Genomic DNA, 21,967 nt, shown 5'->3' with positions numbered 1-21,967 from the left:
GATATTCATGTCTTTCTTCAGTTGCAAAGAAATAAAGGTTTTTGAGGAAAATTTTCTCTATATAGTGGACTTCAAAGGTGGCCAACAGGTTGAAGGTCCGAATTGCAGTTTCAATGGCACTTCAAAGAGCTCTACACAATCCCAGCCAAGGAATAAAGTTCTTATCTAGCCCATTTGATAATATTTATGCACTTTTTAACCACAAATGCTCTTCTTGTCTAGCTCTGTGATGCACATGCGTACTCTGTGCACTCCAATTCCAGACAGTTGGGTATGTCAAAAAAATTGTATTTAATTTAATTTTCTCCTCCAACTTCAAAATCATGCTACATCACTGTTTTACCTTTTTTTTTTTTCCTTGTAAAGGGCGTTTGACCTTCTTTGCACGTTCACTTTGTAAACACTGGGTCAGTACCTCTGCAGCGATGTAGGATGATTTTGAAGTTAGAGGGGAAAATGAGATGGTATTTTTTTTGACATACCCTAAATGTATTGAATGTATGGAGTATGAATGCGCATCGCAGAGCTTGAAAGATGAGCTTTTGAGGTTAAAAAAGATATATAATTTTTTTTTTTACTAGATATATTCCTTGGCTGGGATTGTGTAGAGTCCTTTGAAGCTGCATTGCATTTTTAACCTTTAATCCGTTGGGCACCATTGAAGTCCACTAAAAGGAGAAAAACCTGGAATGTTTTCCTCAAAGAAATAATTTCTTTTCGACTGAAGAAAGAAAGACATGAACATCTTGGATGACATGGGGGTGAGTAAATTATCAGGAAATGTTTATTTTGGAAGTGGAGCAATTCTTTAATATCGTAATGATTTTTGTCATAAAAGAAAAATCAATCATTTTGACAAATACCATGTATTTTTGGCTATCATTACAAAAATACCTGTGCTACTTAAAAGAGTAGTTCACTTTCAGAACAAAAATTTACAGATAATGTACTCACCCCCTTGTCATCCAAGATATTCATGTCTTTCTTTCTTCAGTCGTAAGAAAATTATGTTTTTTGAGAAAAACATTTCAGGATTTCTCTCCATATAATGGACTTCTATGGTGCCCCCGAGTTTGAACTTCCAAAATGCAGCTTCAAAGGGCTCTAAACCATCACAGCCAGGGAAAAGAGGGTTTTATCTAGCGAAACGATCAGTTATTTTCTAAAAAAAATTACAATTTATATACTTTTTCACCTCAAATGCTCATCTTGTCTAGCTACTCTGTGTTAAGATTAAAAAGTATATAAATTGTAAATGTTTTTAGAAGATAACCGATTGTTTCGCTAGATAAGACCCTTCTTTTAGAGCCCTTTGAAGCTGCATTTAAATGCATTTTGGAAGTTCAACCTCGGCGGCACCATAGAAGTCCATTATATGGAGAGAAATCCTGAAATGTTTTCCTCAAAAATCATAATTTCTTTACGACTGAAGAAAGAAAGACATGAATATCTTGGATGACAAGGGGGTGAGTACATTATCTGTAAATTTTTGTTCTGAAAGTGAACTACTCCTTTAAGAAAACTGGTTTTGTGATCCAGGGTCACATTTGGTTATTGGTTATCGGTTATAGGTTAAAAGGAGAATCGTTTTAAGTTAATTAAACATTAATGTTTAGAATAACGTGCACTGATGAATCATTCAGTATATGGAACGTGCCTAAAGTAGCTTGAAAAGCATCCATTTTGACTTAACCCTATGCAAGCACACCATTAGTGCCAATCAATCTGATGGCTTTGAAAATGGAACCGTTTCTCTAGAACATCCAGTTCCAATGAGAGATACAATTTAAGCGTCCACAGCGGTGGCAGCCAATGAAAACCCAGAACACGCAAATTGCATTCTAAATATGCCACGACCGACATGGGCGCACATGTCACCTTGCTAATGGAATGCGCGTCCCATAGCAGTAGCATCGACCACCAGCGTTTAAACCGGGGGAGGAGGAGGAGGAGAAGGAGGGGCTTTATTTGTAACGACAACAGTGGCATGTATGCCCGCAGGTGCCACGGTCCGAGCAACTCATGATCGTGCATCTAAATCCGGACGCTTCTAATTTACGCCGTGCCAGTGTGGTACTGCAGCAACCGTGCTGTCAGCAGATATACAGAGGGGAGGGGGCGATCTGCGGAGGGGTGGGGTGGATAGCGCAGAAAGTGGCGTGATGGGGCAAGAAAAAGATAAATAATTTAACATCCCTTTGGCGAAAAGAAGAGCTATCTGGGGCATCGAAGCGAGCGGAAAATAAGAGTCAATCCAGTAAAACGACAACAGATTGGACACACACTGATAACGCACGTATATAGAAACAGTAAAGCAGTCACACAGTGCGTTATCCATCTGCCCGACCCTTTACCAGCGGGCACCAGAAAACACTGCCACCCAAATTCACATCCAACATCCCTAAATAAGGAGTGACTCAGAGGCAGTGCACTAAAAGCAACGTCTTGATACAATAATAAACAATTGCTCATTAATGAGTGCAACATTTACAAAAACATACATAAACACAATAACATTTGTTAACCTATAACTAATACCCCCACAACGCATGCATTAATCATGCAAAGGTGCAAAAGAAAGAATAAAGGCTTTGGTGCGATGATTACCTGCCGTCAGTGCGCGTAGCCTTGCGTTAGGCAAGCCTGGAAGTGTCGAACTGCGGAAGAGAGAGGCAAAACAGAGCGAGGGTGGGTGGAAACCAGAATGAGAGCGAGATGAGAGGAGAAACAGAAGGGGGAGGGGATGAAAAGATGAGTCAGAGGAAGATGCTGAGAATTAGAGAGGAGAGGAGGAGAGAAAGAGGAGGATGAGTAGGTCAAGGCGACTGATTAATAAGCGGGAACCAGGGACCGGGGAAGAGGAGGGGAGACAACAAACACAGGGTGCTGCTGCTGCTGCAGTGTTGTGTTCCTCTGTGACTGCTGGTAAAAATAGATGGAGGAATTGGGTGGAAAGAGGCAAGACTAAAATCTTCCAGTGTTACTAGGGAATGCAAAGCTTTTGGTGAAATAAAATAGTGATAAAGCAAGGAGTTACAACAAACACACATTTTGTTTTGTTGCAAAACAACCTCATAAAGTCAATCAGACAATTATTCTATTCTTATTTATTACAAAACTAAAATAATAATAATGCACTAGCAGTCAAATGTTTTTGATATGATTTTTAATGTTTTTAAAAAAGTCTCTTCTGCTCACCAAGCCTGCATTTATTTGATCCGAATACAGCAAAAATAGTAATATTTTGAATTTATTTTACTATTTAAAATAACTATTTTCTATTTGAATTTGTTATTTATTCATGTGATCAAAGCTACATTTTCAGCATCATCACTCCAAGTCTTCAGTGTCACATGATTCTTCAGAAATGATTCTGATGAGCTGATAGCTGTTTAAGAAATATTTATTGTTATTATAAATATTTAAAACAGTTAAAAAAAATTCAGGATTCTTTGATCTTTGATCCAAAGATTAGCATTTATCTGAAATAAAAAGCTTTTTTACTTATAGCTGTTTTTAACATAATAATAATAAATGTTTTTGAGCTGCAAATCAGAATATTAGAATGATTTCTGAAGGATTGTTACTGGAGTAATGATGCTAGAAAATCAGCTTTGAAATCAGGAATAGGGAAAAGAGACTTCTTTAAAAACATTACAAATATTTTGACTGTTAGTGTAATTTGATAAAAACTAGATTTTTTTCACTTGCATAAAAAATAAACCTTTTTTATTGTTTTGCAAAACGATAACCTCATAAGTAAACCTGACATCAATTTTTTTATTACAAAATTCAAATTATTTGTATATAACATGATTAACTTTCTTAATAAATGCTTCTTTTTTATTGTGTATGATTCACCGCTTTTTGGTTGTTGCATATTTGTTACCAATACCCAAAAAAACTATTAGGTACGGTTTTATTAAAATCTTGGTATCACTTTACAATAAGGTGTCATTCGTTAATATTAGTTAAATTTAATAACTAACATAAACAAACAATAATTTCAGTTCAGGGCATTGACTAATGTTAACAAACACAATTAATAATGCATTGGTAAATGCTGAAAATAAGATTAATAAATGCTGTAGAAGTACTGTTCATTCTTAGTTCATCTAATGTTAACTAATGCACCTTATTGTAAAGTGTTACCAAAATCTCTTTTACTTCAAGGCTTCATTCTGGTATCAAAATACCCCCTTTTACCATCCAATAAATTTCCAGATCTGTCCTACATTTTTTCCCTTGCTGAGTATCTTGTTTGAAACAGAAATAGGTTTCATTACAGAAGTAAAATGCATTGCAGCTGTTGTTGACTTTTACTTTAACAATTAATTTGACTAATTTAACAAATTTGTTCTATATTTATAAACAGAATCTTGCATTGGATAGAGAACAAAGTCAAGTCAATTTTGTGTTTTTGGATGTGTGTGAGTGTGAAAAGTTAGACTGTGTTTGAGACTGACACATAAAGGTGAAAGATAATCTGTGATTACACAGTTTATTTTAATAAGATTATTTTTCAGGGAATTGGGTCACACTGCTTGACACTACAAACATTCATACTGAGTTGAAGAGGGAATTATTTTGAAGGGAACAGGCTACGAACCTCTTAGCCAATCACAATTACATTATATTGTGGTGCTTCAGTGCTATGAATGTGATTCTTGTTTTATATATATATTATTCAAGAATAGCAGTAATGTTCCTTGTCAAAGTGTCACATTGTCATTGTGAATGTGTGAATTTGTTTGGGTCAGTATCTTTGTGATGTGGCCACAAAGCTAAATTCAAAAGTGAAAAATTAGAATCACCTTCAGGACATTCAAATTTGCATTAAAAAACTTCAAAGCAATACTAAATGTCCACGTTAAGTAATCATTAGCTTTCTTGAATCACTGCAAGTGCAATTAAGTGGTTCAGATATTAGCTGTTTCCAGATAATTTGCTCACCCCATGTCATCCATCTTTCTACAGTTGCAAAGAAATTAAGGTTTCTGAGGAAAACATTCTAGGATTTTTATAGTGGACTTCAGTGGTGGCCAATGGGTTGAAGGTCCAAATTGCAATTTCAGTGCAGCTTCAAAGGGATCTAGACGATCACATCCGAGGAATATATACTTTTTAACCACCAATGCTCATGTATTAGATTGGAAAGGTCATGTGCGACGTATAGGCAGAAGTACCGACCCAAAGTTTAACTGCAAAGCAAACATGCATAGAACGTCAAATGCCCTTTACAAAAAAAGGTAAAACAAAGATGTTGGACGATTTTGAAGTGGGAGGCGAAAATGACCTTTTTGAACCAAAGTACACAGACAAAAAACTAACCGCACATGACCTTTCCAACATGATTGTGCAAGATGGACATTTGTGGTTAAAAAGTATATAAATATTAATTGTTTGGAAAAAAATTACCAATTGTTTTGCTAGATACACTCTTAAAAATGAAGGTTCTTCACAACGATGCCACAAAAGAACCATTTTTGGTTCCACAAAGAATTATTCAGTCGAAGGTTCTTTAAAGAACCGTCTCTTTCTTACCTTTTTATAATCTGAAGAACCTTTTTTCACCACAAAGAACCTTTTGTGAAACAGAAAGGTTATGTTACAGGTTCTTTATGGAACCTTTTAAACAGAGAAGGTTCTTCTGTGGCATTGTGAAGCACCCTTTATTTTTAAGAGTGTAACACCCTTATTTCTCAGCTGGAATTGAGTGGATCCCTCTGAAACTGCAATTTGGACCTTCAAACTGTTGGCCACCATTGAGGTCCACTATATCTATAACAATCTGTCCATGAAATGTATTTAAAATAATTAAAATACATTAGAGACCACATATTATAATACCAACTTAAGGGAACAGTTCACCCCGAAATGAAAATTTGATAAAAATCTACTCTCAGACCAAGATGTTTGGAGAAAGCAATGGTCATTTAGCCAGGAGCAATGGTCTGAAGTTAAAGATGTATTACAAACACACACCTTTTTGCTTCAGACGTTAACTGATAGACTGGAGTGGTATGGATACTTGTGGATTATTGTGATATTTTTATCAACTGTTTGGACTTTTCAATCTCATTCCGATGAAGAAACAAACTCTTCTACATCTTGGATGGCTTGAGGGTGAGTGTTTTTAGGAAATTAAATTTGTTTGCTGAACTATTCCTGAACTAGATCTGGCTACAGAGGTCAATAATCAAAAACTTTATAAAACTCTAAAAAATACTGTGTTTGTTTTGGTATAAAAGTTAAAGGCTTGAACAAAGTAAGAAATCCCTGACCTGATATTTGATCTTTAGCGTGTTGAATCAACATAGAAGCAAGATATAACCTGCCAACAGGATTCAAGGATAAATAAAAACAGCGGTGTCTCTTTGTTCTTTTTAAAAGGCCACTCTTAAAAGAAAGCTCTTTTCATCGTGTTGACATCTGAGCCTGGCTGAATAAACAAATCTGTGGTACTTATTCTGTTGAGTCATGGTTTTTCAGCATGTCAAATTCACTTTAGCAGACAGGTCACTGTAGAGTCACAGGACTGTCACAGATTGTTTTGCATTTCTTTCACAGAGTTGTCTTTTCATACTTCAAAAATACAGCAGCAGGCATCTCAGAATAAGAGCATGTCAGATTCTATCAATATTACATTCTGTGGATCTATTAGACCGCAATCAGTACAATTATATGATATGTATATGTATGTTTCATTGATTTAAATAGCTCTGATCACTTGCTCAAACTAAACTGAAATTAAACCAGCCATTAGAAACAATCCAAATATTCAATATGTGTATTAAAAATACAATAATCAAGTATTTTGGACATGTCACCAAGTACATATCACTCCTGGTCACTAGGAGGAGCAATATTGCCTATGCCAGATTTCCACAGTCAACCACTAGAGGTCACCATCAACACATTCCTGATTGTCTGTCACCACGATTACTTTTACACTAAATCAGGGGTATCTAGCCCTGCTCCTGGAGAGCTGCTGTCCTCAGCTCCAACCCCAATCAAACACACCTGAACCAGATAATCTAGATGTTCAGGGCTACTTGTTAATTACAGACAGGTGTGTTGGAGCAGGGTTGGAACTGGAGTGTACAGGACAGTAGCTCTCCAGGAGCAGACTTAGAGATCCCTGCCCTAAATTATTATTCTAGTTGAACAATGTGAATACACACTTAATTTTGCAGACAGTTTCTTTACTAATTTAAATGTCTTAGTCTTCTCCCAAGATTTCTTGTGTTATTAATTGTTGACTCCTCATCTACAGGATTCATGATGTTTTGCTCTCCAGGCAGTTTTACTGTAGTTGGATTATGAATCTGAATAAACACCCTGGATCCTAAGCATTCTTAAGACTGCTGTGATAGAAAGTGCAATCATAATCTTACCATGGCGTTATGTTGGTTGATTGGTTGGTTGGTTAGTTAAAAATTGCACACATCTGACAAGCACATCTGGAAGAGAGGAGATGCCATGAATCAGTTATTCAAGTGATCTTATGTTTTCATAGTATAGACACACTAGATCTGAAAGCTTTGAGAACAAAAAGCTCTACTCAAACTATATTATATGTACCAGGACTATATACAGTTGAATTCAAAAGTGTACACACAGCTTGCAGAATCTGCAAAATGCTAATTATTTCAACAGAATAAGAGGATCATACAAAATGCATGATATTTTTTATTTAGTACTGACCTGAATAAGAGATTTCACATAAAAGGCGTTTACATATAGTCCACAAGAGAAAATAATAGTTGAATTTTTTAATGACCCCGTTGAAAAGTTTACATAAAATACTGTGTTGTTACCTAAATGAACTAGAGCTGTGTTTGTTTTTTTTAGTGATAGTTGTTCATGATTCCCTTGTTTGTCCTGAACAGTTAAACTGCCCACTATTCTTCAGAAAAACCATCAGGTCCCACAAATACTTTGGTTTTTCAGCATTTTTGAGTATTTGAACTCTTTGAGATCCATCTTTTCACACTGAGGGACTTGTATGCAACTATTGCAAAAGGTTCAAACACTGCATTAAGGGCCAGGGGTGTAAACTTTTGAACAGAATAAAGATATGTAAATTTTTCTTATTTTGCCTTAATATCATTTTTATTTTTCATTTAGTGCTGCCCTTCAGAAGCTACAGAATATACTTACATGTTTCCCAGAAGACAAAATAAGTTAAATTTACCCTGATCTTCAAATTCTGATCTTCTTAATGCATTGTGTTTCCTTCTAAAACATCAGTGAGCATTTGAACCTTCTGTAATACTTGCAAATGAGTCCCTCGGTTGTTCTGAATGTGAAAAGATGGATCTTAAAACAGTCTTTGTTTGGGAAGGGCTAAAATACACAAAAATGCTGAAAAACCAAAGAATTTGTGGGACCTGTTGGATTTTTCAGGAACAGCGGGCAATTTAACTGTTCAAGAAAAATAAGGCTCATAAACAGCTATCACTTAACAAAACAGAAAAAAACAGCTGTGGATCATTCAGATAACAACATCGTATTAAGAATCAAGCGTATGCAAACTTTTGAAACAGGGTCATTTTTATAAATATATATATATATATATTATTTTCTCTTGTGGACTACAGTATATGTAAACATCTTGTATGTGAAATATCTTATTCAGGTCAGTACTAAATAAAAAAATAAAACATAACATGCATTTTGTATGATCCCTCTTATTTTGGTAAAATAATTTCGGTTTTACAGATTCTGTCTTCTGACTAAACTGTACATGAACTTAAAACCTTGAGTTCAGCTGCTGACTTATAATTACCAGATTTTTTTTTTTTAAATCAAGTTAAATCTTGTATAACGTTAAAAATGGTTGAAATTGGTTAAATGAATTTTAGTAGATAAAGTAGATAGAATAGGGAAAAAAACAAGTCTAGAATAGAATTGACTCATTGATCTTATCATTTTTACAGAGTGCAAATCAATGTTTCTCATCTCAGATAGAAATGCAATAGCATGACGGAAAATTTTTATCTTCTATTTTGTGATCTGAATTCATTTATGTGAGAATATGTATCTTTATATTGTTACTTTATATGTATTTCCATGTGATTTGCACATAAATAAGATAAACCCAATGCGCTTAAAAGCATTATGAATTAATAAAGAGCATGCATTTGACCTGATTTCAAATGTTTCCATTGGTAACAGTTGCAGTTGGGGAAAATGACTCATTATCTTGCACTGCCTCATGCATCATTATTTTTATTTATTTATTTATTTTTACAGTAGTCTAAACAACTGTTGTATTCCAATATGTGTTGCAGTGGGGGCCCTAAAGCTAATGCATTATAATTAGCATCCTTTGTTTACTTACAAAAGTACAAAAGGTCCATGTGATGAAATTAATCGATTGCAATGCTTTGGAATATGATGGGGGTGGGGAATATGAGGATATGGAAATGGCACAGCCATTATATGATAATGTACATTGAACATGCCATACTCAAAATGTTCATTCTGGGAGCCTTGACCAATTACTTCCTTTTTCCTTGCGTTTACAATGAACATTGTGCGTAAATGTCTGTACAGTGTACAAAAACAATTAACCAGCCAGCTGAAGGATAACGTCTAGTCGGTGTGCGCTAATATGAACCTGCAAACCTGCAGTAGCTAAAACATCAGTTTATGCAGTTTTGCATGATTTAGTATTGGGTTCAGGCAGAGATTAAAAACGGGGGGTGCTAGTCGTTGGGCATATTATGGGATGTCTGGGCCATTAGGGAGGGGGAGGGGTGGGGGCCGGGTTTGAAGGGGGAGGAAAGAGTGAATATCAGATTCGGGACTGTTCATTTTTGTCTCTTTAGGTTTAGGTGTTTATCTGGCTTTGTGGTAGAAGATTCACCTGTGAGAGAATGATATTCGCCGCATTTTTTGAATATGTGATTGCACATACTATTACTGAATTTAGTATGAACCCTTAAAACATATTACTATTTCCAAACGCTAAGCCTAAAATATAGTCGAAGCCTACTATAGTTGCACAAGCAAAGTTAGTGGTTTGAGAAACGATGGAGCGCCATTGAAACCAGTGTTCGATTTTTGGTCAATTTCAGCGAGTTTATCAGTAGCCATCTCTGATGGCGTCCATATGTGGCTCTTTCACCCAGTTATGGAGTCACGTTTGGTTCGGTGTGGGTGTGGGGGGAGGAGGGAACTAGCAGAGAGAGCGTAAAAGGAGTATTATGGTATTCATTTTAGCATGCATGGTAATCTGAAACCCCTCCCTTACACCCCCACCACCCTAAAAGACAGACACACACACACAGAGAGAGAAACACCTCTTTCTTGCATATTGCCATGACAACTGCCAGCACAGGAAGAATATTATGGTCTGTGTTTTCTTTTGGCTGAGACATTATTACTGGATATTTGGTGCTTTGTAGTGTGGAGGAGGGGTGCGCCTGAGTGGGTTGTCATGACAACCATCTCTATATTTCTTTGATATGTAATTATGCTATATGCATTGCTGCCTAGCACTCCCCATCCCCCCCAAGAAATTACATTTGTTTCTATATATGTACATGTGTTCTGCATACATATGTGGCGCATTGTCATAGACTTGATATGTGCGTCAAAAGCCATCATTTAACTTTCTCTTCTTTACTGCATACAAAGAAATCAAGTGGATGATAATGGGGCGAAGATGGTGAAAGGTTGGCTATGGTGATGATATGAGGAGGACAAACCATAAAATGTCCCAATGTCCCATCTATAACTTTTGAAGGCCTCAATCAAATGGTGCCAGTTTAATTTTAAGCCCTTATATAGCAGCATTATCAATGTGAGATTTGAACTTGAGATGTAGATTGTCTTTGAATGTGGCCTTGAAACTAAAAATCCAAAATATTTACACTTTAAAAACAAAAGGTTCCAAAATGGTGCTTTTGCAGTGATTCCATCTCATTTTTGGTTCCAAAACTAGATTTACAATTGAAAATAAAAGTTCCAAAATTTTTCATTTTTGCAGTGATTTAGAATTTTTGGTTCTAAAACCAGTTTTACACTTTAAAAAATAAAGGTTTTAAAATTTAATTTTTTTTTGTTGTTGTTTGTTTTTGGTTTTAAAACCAGATTAAAACTTTTAAAAAATAAAGGTTCCAAAGTTTTTTTGCAGTGATTCCATAGAATTTTTGGTTCCAAAAACAGATTTACATTTAAAAAAAATAATGGTTCTAAAATGTTTTTATTTGCAGTGATTCTATAGAATGTTTGGTTTCAAAACCAGATTCACACTTTTAAAAAAAGGGTTCCAAAATGTTTTTTAAAACCTTTTTAAAATAATGGTTTTAAAAATGTTATTTATTTTATTTTATGCAGTGATTTAATTTTTTTTTTTTTTTTTTTTTAAATAGATTTACACCTTTAAAAATAAAGGTTCCAAAATGTTTTTTTTCTGCAGTGATGCCCTAAAATGTTTGGTTCCAATTTATTTATTTATTTTTGACAGTCATTTCATTGAATTTTTGGTTCCAAAAGCAGATTTTAACTTTAAAAAAAAGTAACCAAAAGATTTTTTTGCAGTGATTCCATAGAATATTGGGTTCCGAAACCAGATTTACACTTTTGAAATTAAAGGTTTCCAAAATAGGGTTTTTGCAGTGATGCCATAGAATGTTTGTTTCTGAAACCAGATTTACAGTTTAAAAAAAAAGATGATTCCAATTTTTTTTTTTTTTTTTTTGCAGTGATTCCATAGAATTTTGGGTTCCAAAACCAGATTTACACTTTTGAAATTAAAGGTTCCAAAATAGGGTTTTTGCAGTGATGCCATAGAATGTTTGTTTCCAATATTTTTTTTTTGACAGTCATTTCATTGAATTTTTGGTTCCAAAAGCAGATTTAAACTTTTAAAAAATAAAAGTTCCAAAATAGGGTTTTTGCAGTGATGCCATATAATTTTTGGTTCTAAAACCAGATTTACATTTTTAAGAATAAAGGTTCCAAAATGTTTTTTTTTTTTTTTTTGCAGTGAATCCATAGAATATTGGGTTTAAAACCAGATTTACACTTTTGATAATAAAGGTTCCAAAATAGTTTTTTGCAGTGATGCCATAGAATTTTTGGTTCCAATATATACTTTTTTTGACAGTAATTTCATTGAATTTTTGGTTCCAAAAGCAGATTTTAACTTTTAAAAATTAAGGTACCCAATGGGGTTTTTGCAGTGATGCCATAGAATGTTTGGTTCTAAAACCAGATTTACAGTTTTAAAAATAAAGGTTCCAAAATGTTTTTTTTTTTTTTGTTGTTGCAGTGATTCCATAGAATATTTGGCTCAAAACCAGATTTACCCTTTTAAAAAATAAAGGTTCCAGAATGGTTTTTTTTTTTTGCAGTGATTCCATAGAATTTTGGGTTCCAAAACCAGATTTATACTTTTGAAATTAAAGGTTTCAAAATTTGGGTTTTTGCAGTGATGCCATATAATTTTTGGTTCCTATATATATATATTGTTTGACAGTCATTTCATTGAATTTTTGGTTCCAAAAGCAGATTTTAACTTTTAAAAATAAAGATACCCAAATGGGGTTTTTGCAGTGATGCCATTGAATGTTTGGTTCTAAAACCAGATTTACAGTTTTAAAAATAAAGGTTCCAAAATGTTTTTTGCAGTGATTCCATAGAATTTTGGGTTCAAAACCAGATTTATACTTTTAAAAATAAAGTTTCCAAAATAGTTTTTTTTTTTTTGATTCCAAAAACAGATTTACTCTTTCAAAAATAAAGGTTCCAAAATGGGGTTTTTGCAGTGATTCCAAAGTTTTGGTTCCAAAACCAGATTTACACTTTTCGCAAATAAAGGTTGCAGTGATTCCATGGAATTTTTGGTTCCCTAAAGAAAGAGCTCTTACAAGAAACATTTTTTCCTTAAAGTCAAAAACATTAAAAAAGTCTAAAAACCTTTTTTAAGTAGAAAGTTTCAATGGATGTTAAAGATTTTTCACTGAATCATCAATGCCAGTGAAGAACCTTCATTTTTAAGTGCTTTATTTGCCATCTGTGCTCATTTTTGGACCCCAAACCAAAGTTGGTTGCATGTGGGCAAAATAGTTGCATGCTAAAATGCCACTGGGCTGAAGTGAACTAACTTGAAGTTTGGATTACATATGGCGTTTTATACGCTCACAAATGTCTACTGTAAATACAGAACTGTAATAAGGAAGCAGGCTGGCAAGGAGTTGCTAATCGACTTTTTCCCCCTCTCTCTCTCTTCCGGCTCAGTTCCCGTTCATTCTTTTTTCGGAGTTATGGTTATTGTGGGATGTCAGTGACTATGTTTATTATTATGGGATGTCCGCTGGGGTGGGAGGGGTGGCTGTCTCCATGGCAACTGTTGCTAAGGGCATGGTGGAATGGGGAAGAGAGGGTCTGTTGGTTGTTGGGGGGGTTATTATGGTCTGTATGTTGCAAGGTAACTATGCGGTGGGGGGAAGGGTGAATGTCTGTATGTATGTGTATGTGTGAATATGGGGAGGGAGATTATTATGGGATGTCTGGCCCCTGATCTCTTTGTGTCTATGCAAAGGGTGTAAGTGGCAGAAGAAGAAACTGCGACGTTGTGTGCATCATACAGCTGAGAAACAAATCACCTGGATACACTTTCACTCCTTATTCTTTAGAAACAGGGAACATTTTAAGTGTTGATGAAAAGGAGCATACAACGTGGGGACATCTTAGATTGAATTAGCTGTTTGTTTGGAAAAAGGGAACAGGGTCAAGTTGTGTGAGTACACTTTCTGACATTGTGTTACATTAATTATGCTTATGCTTTTGTTAAATCATACCATGTATGACATCTTTTAATGCATGTAAAATTAAAGAAATCTTAAAAGTTCTGAAGACTTTGCAGGTTAGCATCCCTAGCCTGCTTAGCTAATGCCTCACTCACATCATGCCCCATTTGCCTATTAAATGTCCATAACTTGTTTCAACCGCGCATTTTAAAAAGTTTTTTTTTTTTTTAAGTTGCATTAAACCAAATGCTAATCATCCAACATTGTTAAATATATTTGCATGCTTTTCGTATTTTTTTTTCTTGGCATGGAGTGACCACTATGATCAGCATGCTACCGTGACTATTAACTTCCGTTTGTATTGTTCTTTTATTTTCTGCCTCCCCCGGCATCAGGAAGGCACCAGAGGAGGCGAAAATCGACGTACAAGTGTTCACAATCCTCTCTAGCTGGTGTAATCAACAATATGTCCGGCAGTGAGGACGATAGAGACGATTTTGAACATCGGTCTATGATGCAAGGTAAAATATTTACGTTTACTCTGCGCTCGGATTAGTCGGTGTTGATATTGTTTACTGCATATGTGGATGAAATCTAGAAACACGAAGTGTTTAAACACATTATTCATGAGGTGTTTTATGTTCTTAGTTGGAGTTTATTAGTGTGAAACTTGATTTATTCGACGAAGCGGTTGCTAACGTTAGTCGGCTAACGAAACAACAAGCCCGTCTGATTCTGGGTATTTCCTTTCTTATGAGACGTAGCAAACTAGAAATTATCGTTTTAAAGAGAAATCCACTTTGTATGTTTGGACACATTTGCATTTCATCGACTCTTTAGCGGATTTTCCAGTGAGTGCTTTGTTTTGCCGGTTTTTCTACGCGGCTAACCGTCGACTTACCTGCTATTTTCTACCGTCACACTCAAATAATACGTCTTCATATTAGTTAAACATGGCACAAAACGTCAATTCAAGCACATTTAGATGCTCATTGACCAATAGTGATGGTTTTATACTAGCATTAGCTATATTACGTTGTTGTTGTGCCGGCATCGCTGCTTAGCGGCCTACCGGTAACGTTAACAGTCGCGTGTGAGTTTGACGCGTGAGGATTTTCTGTGTCCTCGCGCTCTGGCTGTTCGCGCGCTGTCGGCCTGTGGCGTTCAAGCCCCAAAAATTGCGTTTTTGCTTGTGAAATAACTACAAACGTCGATTTTTAAGTTTGATATTTTGATTTTGCACTTCAGCATGTGCAGGAATCGGATGTGACGCCAGTTTTTTCAGGGAAATGGTTAAAGGGGGGCTTTGCCCGGGCATTCACTGTGCTGTATGGAGCAAAATACTCGGTGTATTTTTGTATTTCTGCCTTGCTAATTATGTAAAACACAATGTGAGATTAATTTTAACCACTTTAGGAAGTAAACTATGATTTAATATGTGTTGTGTGTTTATAGTGTTAGCATATTTAGTGTGGTTAGTCAAAAAGAGGCTTCTTTGTTAATATACTGTGGTACCTGGAGAAAAGCCAGTATATTGTTTTTCATAATGAAACCTGAGGCAAGTCCATTAAGATCTTATCCAGGTTACTGTTGTCCATGAGAACTTGGTCAAGGACTGACAGAATGATAATAACAACTGGGCAGTGTGACTTCCCTAAACAGAGACGCAACTGAATGAAGTGACACAAAATGTCTTCAGGTTTAGTCTCCGCAATCCTTTTAGCAAAAATAACTAATATTGAATCTGATTGTAATGCTCGGGTCACTTATATCAGTGTTTTTTGGTCATTTAATACTTCCTGTATTGCAGTGAGTAATCCACATCACTTTTCATCATGTAGTGTCCTGGATCATTTTTTTTCAACCAGCCCAGATCAAGTCACTGAAATAGATTTGGAGATGACTAATGTATTTCTCTCCTATTATTAGATTAAATGTAAATGTCGACAAATGGCATTGATGATTGATTGGATTAATCTGGGAAGCTCTTTGTCTAATTGCATGGTTCACATGCTCATGAGTTTTATTTTATGTTTTATTTATTCACTATACTTCTAAAATAGTCATTTCCAGTCCTGAAAATAGAACATAGAAATAATAGAATCTTTTATAGTAAACACAAAGAATATACACAATAAATCTTCAACTAATGACTAGTCTTAAGTAGCACGTGTATATTTGTAGCAATAGCCAAAAATACAATTATCGATTCTTCTTTTGTGCCAAAAATCATTAGGATATGTTCTGTGAAGATATTTTGTAAATATATCAAAACTTAATTTTTAACTTGTAAATATGCATTGCTAAGAACTTCATTTGGACAACTTTTAAAGGTGATTTTCTCAATATTTAGATTTTTTTTTGCACCCTTAGATTCCAGGTTTTCAAATGGTTGTATCTCGGCCAAATTGTGTCCCATATTGTCCTCAATAAAAAAAATAAAAATAAAAATAAATAAATAAAAAAAAAACCTTTAAGACTGGTTTTGTGATCCAGGGTCACATATACAACCTAAACATTTCTCTCAGTGTGATGTGGATAAATAATTTTTGCCAAACCTCTTCAATAATACTAATAATATCTAAATAACTGGAAGAGTCAAGAGAAAACATTTAAATGAGTAATCCACCTTATATATTTGGATACCTTTGCATTTTCAATCACCTCCTTGACGTTTTTTTTTAGTCAGTTTTTTTTTTTTTTTTTTTTTTTTTTTTTTTTTACAAGGCTAACCGTCAACTTACTTGCTGTTTTCTGCTGTCACACGCAAATAATGTCTTCATATTAGTCAAACATGACACAAAACGTCAATTTAAACACATTTAGGAGCAGACTAAATCTTCAAATAAATATACAACTTAAATATTTCTCTAAGTGCAATGTGTCTAAAAATAATTTTTGCTAACACATCTTCAGTAATGCTTATCTAAGTGATTGGAAGAGTCAAGGGGAAAAAAAATTAATAAAATTATTTTGATTTGTGTGTTTTCCACAGACGAGGATGACCTGGATGAGGAGTTGTCAGAAAATGATGCCCCAAAGGTGAAAAAGAAGAAGAAAGCCAAAAAAAGTAGCCGCGAGAGCAAAGGCAGCAAGAGGAATCGCTCGCGCAGAGAGGTAATGGCCTTTTCTCTGTGTGTGTGTGTGTGTGTGTGTGTGTGTGTGTGTGTGTGTGTGTGTGTGTGTGGGGATATTGTTTGTGTGTAATATCCTTGGAGAATGCAGTATTCGCTATCCTTATGTTATGGATTAGAAACCTCCCCCACTGTGTCTTAATGAGAAACAGAGCAATTTAGCTGGTGTCGCAAATAGGATAACATGTTCTAATAATTGGTAATATCAAAGGTACATGATTTCATTCTTTTAGCCATCGAATTAGATCCAACTGCTTTATTAATAATATCTACAGCTGTTGTGTTTAAAATATTGAGTGCTTTTGTTCAAGCATTTCAATTATAAAATTTGTGCTGCAAAATCTGATTCTTGACTAACTGGTTGAGTGATCCCCTTTTTTTTTAAGTACTGAACACAATATAAAGTATTCAGGGTTTTAGCTTATAATACAAGGTGAGTCATTTAATGTAAAGATCGCAAACCGGTTTTTGTAATGTCATAAGTGGTTGTTAAAAAGACTTTATATAAATGTGAGCTCTTGCGCAACTTCGATGGGAGCTTTGTTTGCTTGAGAACTGAGACAGTGATTCTGCTGTCATAATGGACAATAATAGTTAATGCTGGAAACCTAAAATGATTACTAGTCTGCCTTTAAGTTTTGCATTAATCATGACTGCTTTGCTGTTGATTTTTAACTATGCAGAAAAAATGTTTTGTTGTGCATGCTGATTTTATGGCTTTATATTAATGTTTCGGTACATTGGATATTTGTATATTTAAAAATGAACTTGTCATGCATCTAAATTATATTAAAAAGCCAAAAAGTGTTAAAAATGGTGATGCACTACGAGTCTTTTATGCTCACCAAAGCTACATTTATTTGATATATTGCTTTGTATTTTAGTATAATTTAAAATATAATTTATTCATGTGAAAGTTAAATTTATTCCAGTCTTTAGTCTCGCATGATCCTTCAAAAATCATTCTAATATTCTTATTTGTGGCTTCTTTTCAATAGAAATTTCATAAGAATAGCATTTATGTAAAATGGAAATCTTTTGTAACATTAAAAATGCCTTTACTGTCATGTTTGATGAATTGAATGCTTTAAAAAGTCTTACTAAATTGAATGCTATTGTACATTAATATAAATCTTAACCTAAAATCTTGTTTTGGACAACAGACTTGTGATTTTACCAGCATCCAAAACTGATCAAAAGTATGTCCTATGCATCCTCCAGGATATCGGCATCAGTTCTCCGGAGCCCGTGGAAGGCCCTGATGTGGACGATGGTGAAGAAGACCGTTCAGAAAGTGAGGGTAGTGACTACACACCTGGCAGGAAGAAGAAGAAAAGAGCCAGCACCGCGAAGGACAAGAAAAGAAGCAGCTCTGCTGCCGACAGAAACTCAGCAGCTTCCAAACGGAGGGAACCTGAGGAAGAGGAAGACGAGGATGATGACGATGCTGTGAGTTCAAATGGAATATAAAGTGATAAAGTGGAATGATAATGATAGTTTTATAAGATGTGTTTTTCTGAACTGATTTTAAGGAGCCAAAAAGTTCCTCTCAGCTTTTGGATACCTGGGGTATGGAGGACATTGATCATGTCTTCACCGAGGAGGACTATAGGACTCTGACCAACTACAAAGCTTTCAGCCAGTTCGTCAGGTATGTGCATTGCAAACATTACGAGTGTGCGAAAAATCACCTATTGTTTTTGATCGGAAAGTCGCCTTTAATTCAAAATGGACAGTTCTTATTGTTAATGGAATATTGCAGTTTTAGCTGTGCACAACATTAATTCTATTCAAATCCATCTGCCCTTATAATCTTTAAACAAATTAAGACATCTTTTCTGATGACATCACATGTTGCCAGGGGTGTAGCAGCCAATTTAAAAGTGGGGGGGACAGTATGGTGATGTTCATACAGTATAATAAATTCTAAATAGAAGAACAATGGGCATTTTACAGCACCAAAGTGGCAATTTGAGGACACCCAAGAGATTTGCGCTGTGATTGGCTAAATGTTAGTTCACTCACATCTAAGTAACAAATCAGAGAACAATGGCGGAAATATTGGTGCTAGGTCAAAAAAAGTGCCCCCTCGTCCCCCCTCGGTTGCTACGCATCTGCATGTTGCTGTAGTTGTTTTTCTCCATTAATGTTGCTTGATGAAGTTTGTAGTTTTTCTGTTTTAATTTCCATTTAGACTCCGATTCTAATGGTTAAATAAAATTGTATTAACAAAGACATGGCCAATTAATTGAAATCATGAAACGTGCACAATTTAACAGCAATTTAATGAAAGTTTACCAAAATCACATTTTAAAGCCCAATACAATTAACCCCTCAAATTTATGTGTAGTTTTAGACCCCCCATAGAAATACTATGTTGTGTATTTACATTTTTCTGGTAAATATCTATCTATAATTTCATTACATTAAGATATTTATGTCAGTTTCTTCAAGTTAAACCAGGCCTTTAAGTGTCTGTTTGGATACATGACAGTCGTTTTGTTTTCTCACAAGAAAAGCTAAATTGCTCATGAAGTGAGACTCTGAGCAATTCTTGAGATTGTTTGTGTTCATCAACTCCTATATTGAGGCGGCAGAGGCTGAAAACACTGTGGGTGTCACACGCTTCAGTATGTGTGTAGTAAACAAAACGCGCATCTGCACAATTCATTTGCACAGAGACTTGCAAAACGTCCAGGATTAATATAAATAGTCTTTTGAGGCTTATTCTCAGATACTAGTCCATATCACGTTTTAATTTAAGTGAACTGATGTACGTTTGACTTATTCATCCAAAATTTAGCAAATTCCATGACATTCCAAGTTATACAGTAAAGTGCATTTTTTTTGACTGGATTCACTTGGAGACACTTAAAGAGATGCTCAGCTTCAAGTTGTTTCAAACCTGTATGAGTTTCTTTCTTCTGTTGCTTAGTCCCTTTATCAAGTCAGTTTTCGCTGGGCGTTTCAAAACAAAGCGAACACTTCATTCAGGTGATCAGCTCATGATCTGGTGTTTTCAGCACCTCAGAACGGCTCAGTTTGCACTGAACACGGTGAACTAGTTTATTGCATGTGTGCTGTGAGTTTAGTGTGTGTTTGGAATGCAACGGCCACCAGTCATGCTTTATTTTCATGGCAGATGATTTACAGAATTTCACTAGATTTGTAGTGAGACGCATTTTTGTAAGCCTGTTTTACTGAAGCTTGAGTTTTCTGTCAAAATAAAAGCTTTACCGTTGTTTCCGTCAAAATTAAAGCTTAAAAGTGCAGTATGAATTGCTGACAGCTAGTGGTTTAAATGGGTAACGTCACTGCAGTCCAAATTCAAGTGTAGATCTTAGGAAAGAAGTGTAATTTCCCTACTGCAGTGTAAAGCAAAAATGATATACCTGTGAAATATTTTCATTTTAATTCATTTTACAGTGCAATTGTTTTATGATATATGGCTATTACTGTCATAGGAATAACAATAATATCAAATTGTTATTGTTATATTCTTCTAATTTGTTTGGCTTCCTAAAACATTAGTGTAAATGTAATTTAGACTGAGACCATATACCACAACGAAAAAGAGGTTTGAGTCCCCTTTAAAGTTCAGTTATAAATGAATGTAGTGACTTTTTTCTGACTTAAGTTTTCTTAGATAAGAACATTAGTTGGAGCTCTTAATTTTGAACTCTCGAAATGCATTAGGTAGGAGAATTTTACTTTTAAAAATGAAAATGAATTTTAAAAATTAGACTTTTTTTTTTTTTAAATATTGCATCGTTGACTTCATATCATGATATTATCGTATCATGAGATTTTGATGTTGTTCTGTCTTTATTGCTGAATAAAGCGCTATATAAATAAAGGTGACTTGACTTGTTTGGAGTGCATGATGTTAATATGTGCAGTTCTGAAATATATTGTTGGCTTTAGACCAACATAGGAATGATTGCAACAAAATCATTGATTTAAATAGATTTCTCCCCCAGATTTTAACCATGATGTCCTCCCTACAATCCCTCAGGCCTCTGATCGCTGCCAAGAACCCCAAAATCGCTGTTTCCAAAATGATGATGGTTCTGGGAGCAAAGTGGAGGGAGTTCAGCACCAACAACCCTCTGCGGGGTTCGGCTGCTGCCACCACAGCCCTGGCAGCCGCTAGTGCCGCTGTATCTGTGGATGCAACAGCAGAAAGTCCACCTGCTGCACCCGCAGCCCAAATCAGTGCCGAGTCCACACCAGCACCTCCTGTACGCAAGGCCAAGACAAAAGAGGGCAAGGGTGAGTGCAGAGTTGTTTCAGGTCTTTTAGTTTGTGTTTTAGTGAGTGACTGCCTGCTAAGCAGCTGTTTTTTCTGGCAGTGGCATTTATTTGATTTGTGCATCTTCATCTGAACAGTATAATTATGGACATTCAGCAGTTGTTTTTTGCTGTGTTGAGGATTCATGGTTTTCACATTATAATGGTTTCTGAGAAGCTGTTATTTAAGAATGAGGCACTATTCGACCCAACAACATACCGCTGTTGCTCATTTCACATACAAAAAAGAAAAGAGAAGCAAACATGGACTGGTAATTGCTTTTATTGCAGAAACCTGGACCTATAAGAAATTAATTTTTATGCTCGCTGTAGCTGCTTTTATTTGCTAAAAAATACGGTAATAATGTGAAATGTTTTTGGAATTTAAAGTGTCTGTTTTCTATTTAAATATAATTTAAAATGCAATTTAGTCCCATGATGCAAAGTTTAATTTTCAGCATCATTACTGTCTTCAGTGTCACATGATCTTTCAAAAATCCAATGAAACAAAATATAGGTGATTAGTTATGAAGTGCTTAGCCATTATTGTTTTGCTTGCTGCATGGGAAAATTATGCTAATTCCTGCGCTTTTTCAGGTCCCAATGCGCGCAAGAAGTCCAAACCTGCTCCCAAACCTCAAGAGAAGAAGGTGAAGACCAAAAAGGTTGCTCCTCTGAAGATCAAACTAGGAGGCTTCAACAGCAAGAGAAAACGCTCATCTGTAAGAATCATTTTCCTGTCCTTTTCTCCAGCTTGCCTTTGCACTCATCCTTAAA

General features: G+C 35.3%; 2 protein-coding genes across 3 annotated transcripts in view; both read left to right on the top strand.

Moving 5' to 3' along the window:
- LOC141289396 (chromodomain-helicase-DNA-binding protein 4-like) overlaps positions 1-7,027 on the top strand; it is a 35,774-nt gene extending 28,747 nt beyond the window's left edge. The window contains exon 37 of the mRNA XM_073821497.1: positions 6,858-7,027. Coding sequence (XP_073677598.1) covers positions 6,858-7,027 — 170 coding nt within the window. The remainder of the gene's footprint in view (positions 1-6,857) is intronic.
- A 6,449-nt stretch (positions 7,028-13,476) lies between these two features.
- The window catches only part of LOC141290168 (chromodomain-helicase-DNA-binding protein 4-like), a 34,152-nt gene continuing 25,661 nt past the window's right edge, over positions 13,477-21,967 (top strand). For both annotated transcript variants that reach the window (XM_073822369.1, XM_073822368.1), the window contains exons 1-7: positions 13,477-13,756; positions 14,162-14,287; positions 16,762-16,883; positions 18,122-18,349; positions 18,433-18,551; positions 20,916-21,172; positions 21,788-21,912. In XM_073822369.1, coding sequence (XP_073678470.1) covers positions 14,233-14,287; positions 16,762-16,883; positions 18,122-18,349; positions 18,433-18,551; positions 20,916-21,172; positions 21,788-21,912 — 906 coding nt within the window. In that variant the 5' untranslated portion in view covers positions 13,477-13,756; positions 14,162-14,232. The remainder of the gene's footprint in view (positions 13,757-14,161; positions 14,288-16,761; positions 16,884-18,121; positions 18,350-18,432; positions 18,552-20,915; positions 21,173-21,787; positions 21,913-21,967) is intronic.

The sequence above is a fragment of the Garra rufa genome, chromosome 17 (genome assembly GCF_049309525.1).
Source record: "Garra rufa chromosome 17, GarRuf1.0, whole genome shotgun sequence".
Taxonomy (NCBI): domain Eukaryota; kingdom Metazoa; phylum Chordata; class Actinopteri; order Cypriniformes; family Cyprinidae; genus Garra; species Garra rufa.
This window is presented reverse-complemented; position numbering and strand designations above follow the sequence as displayed.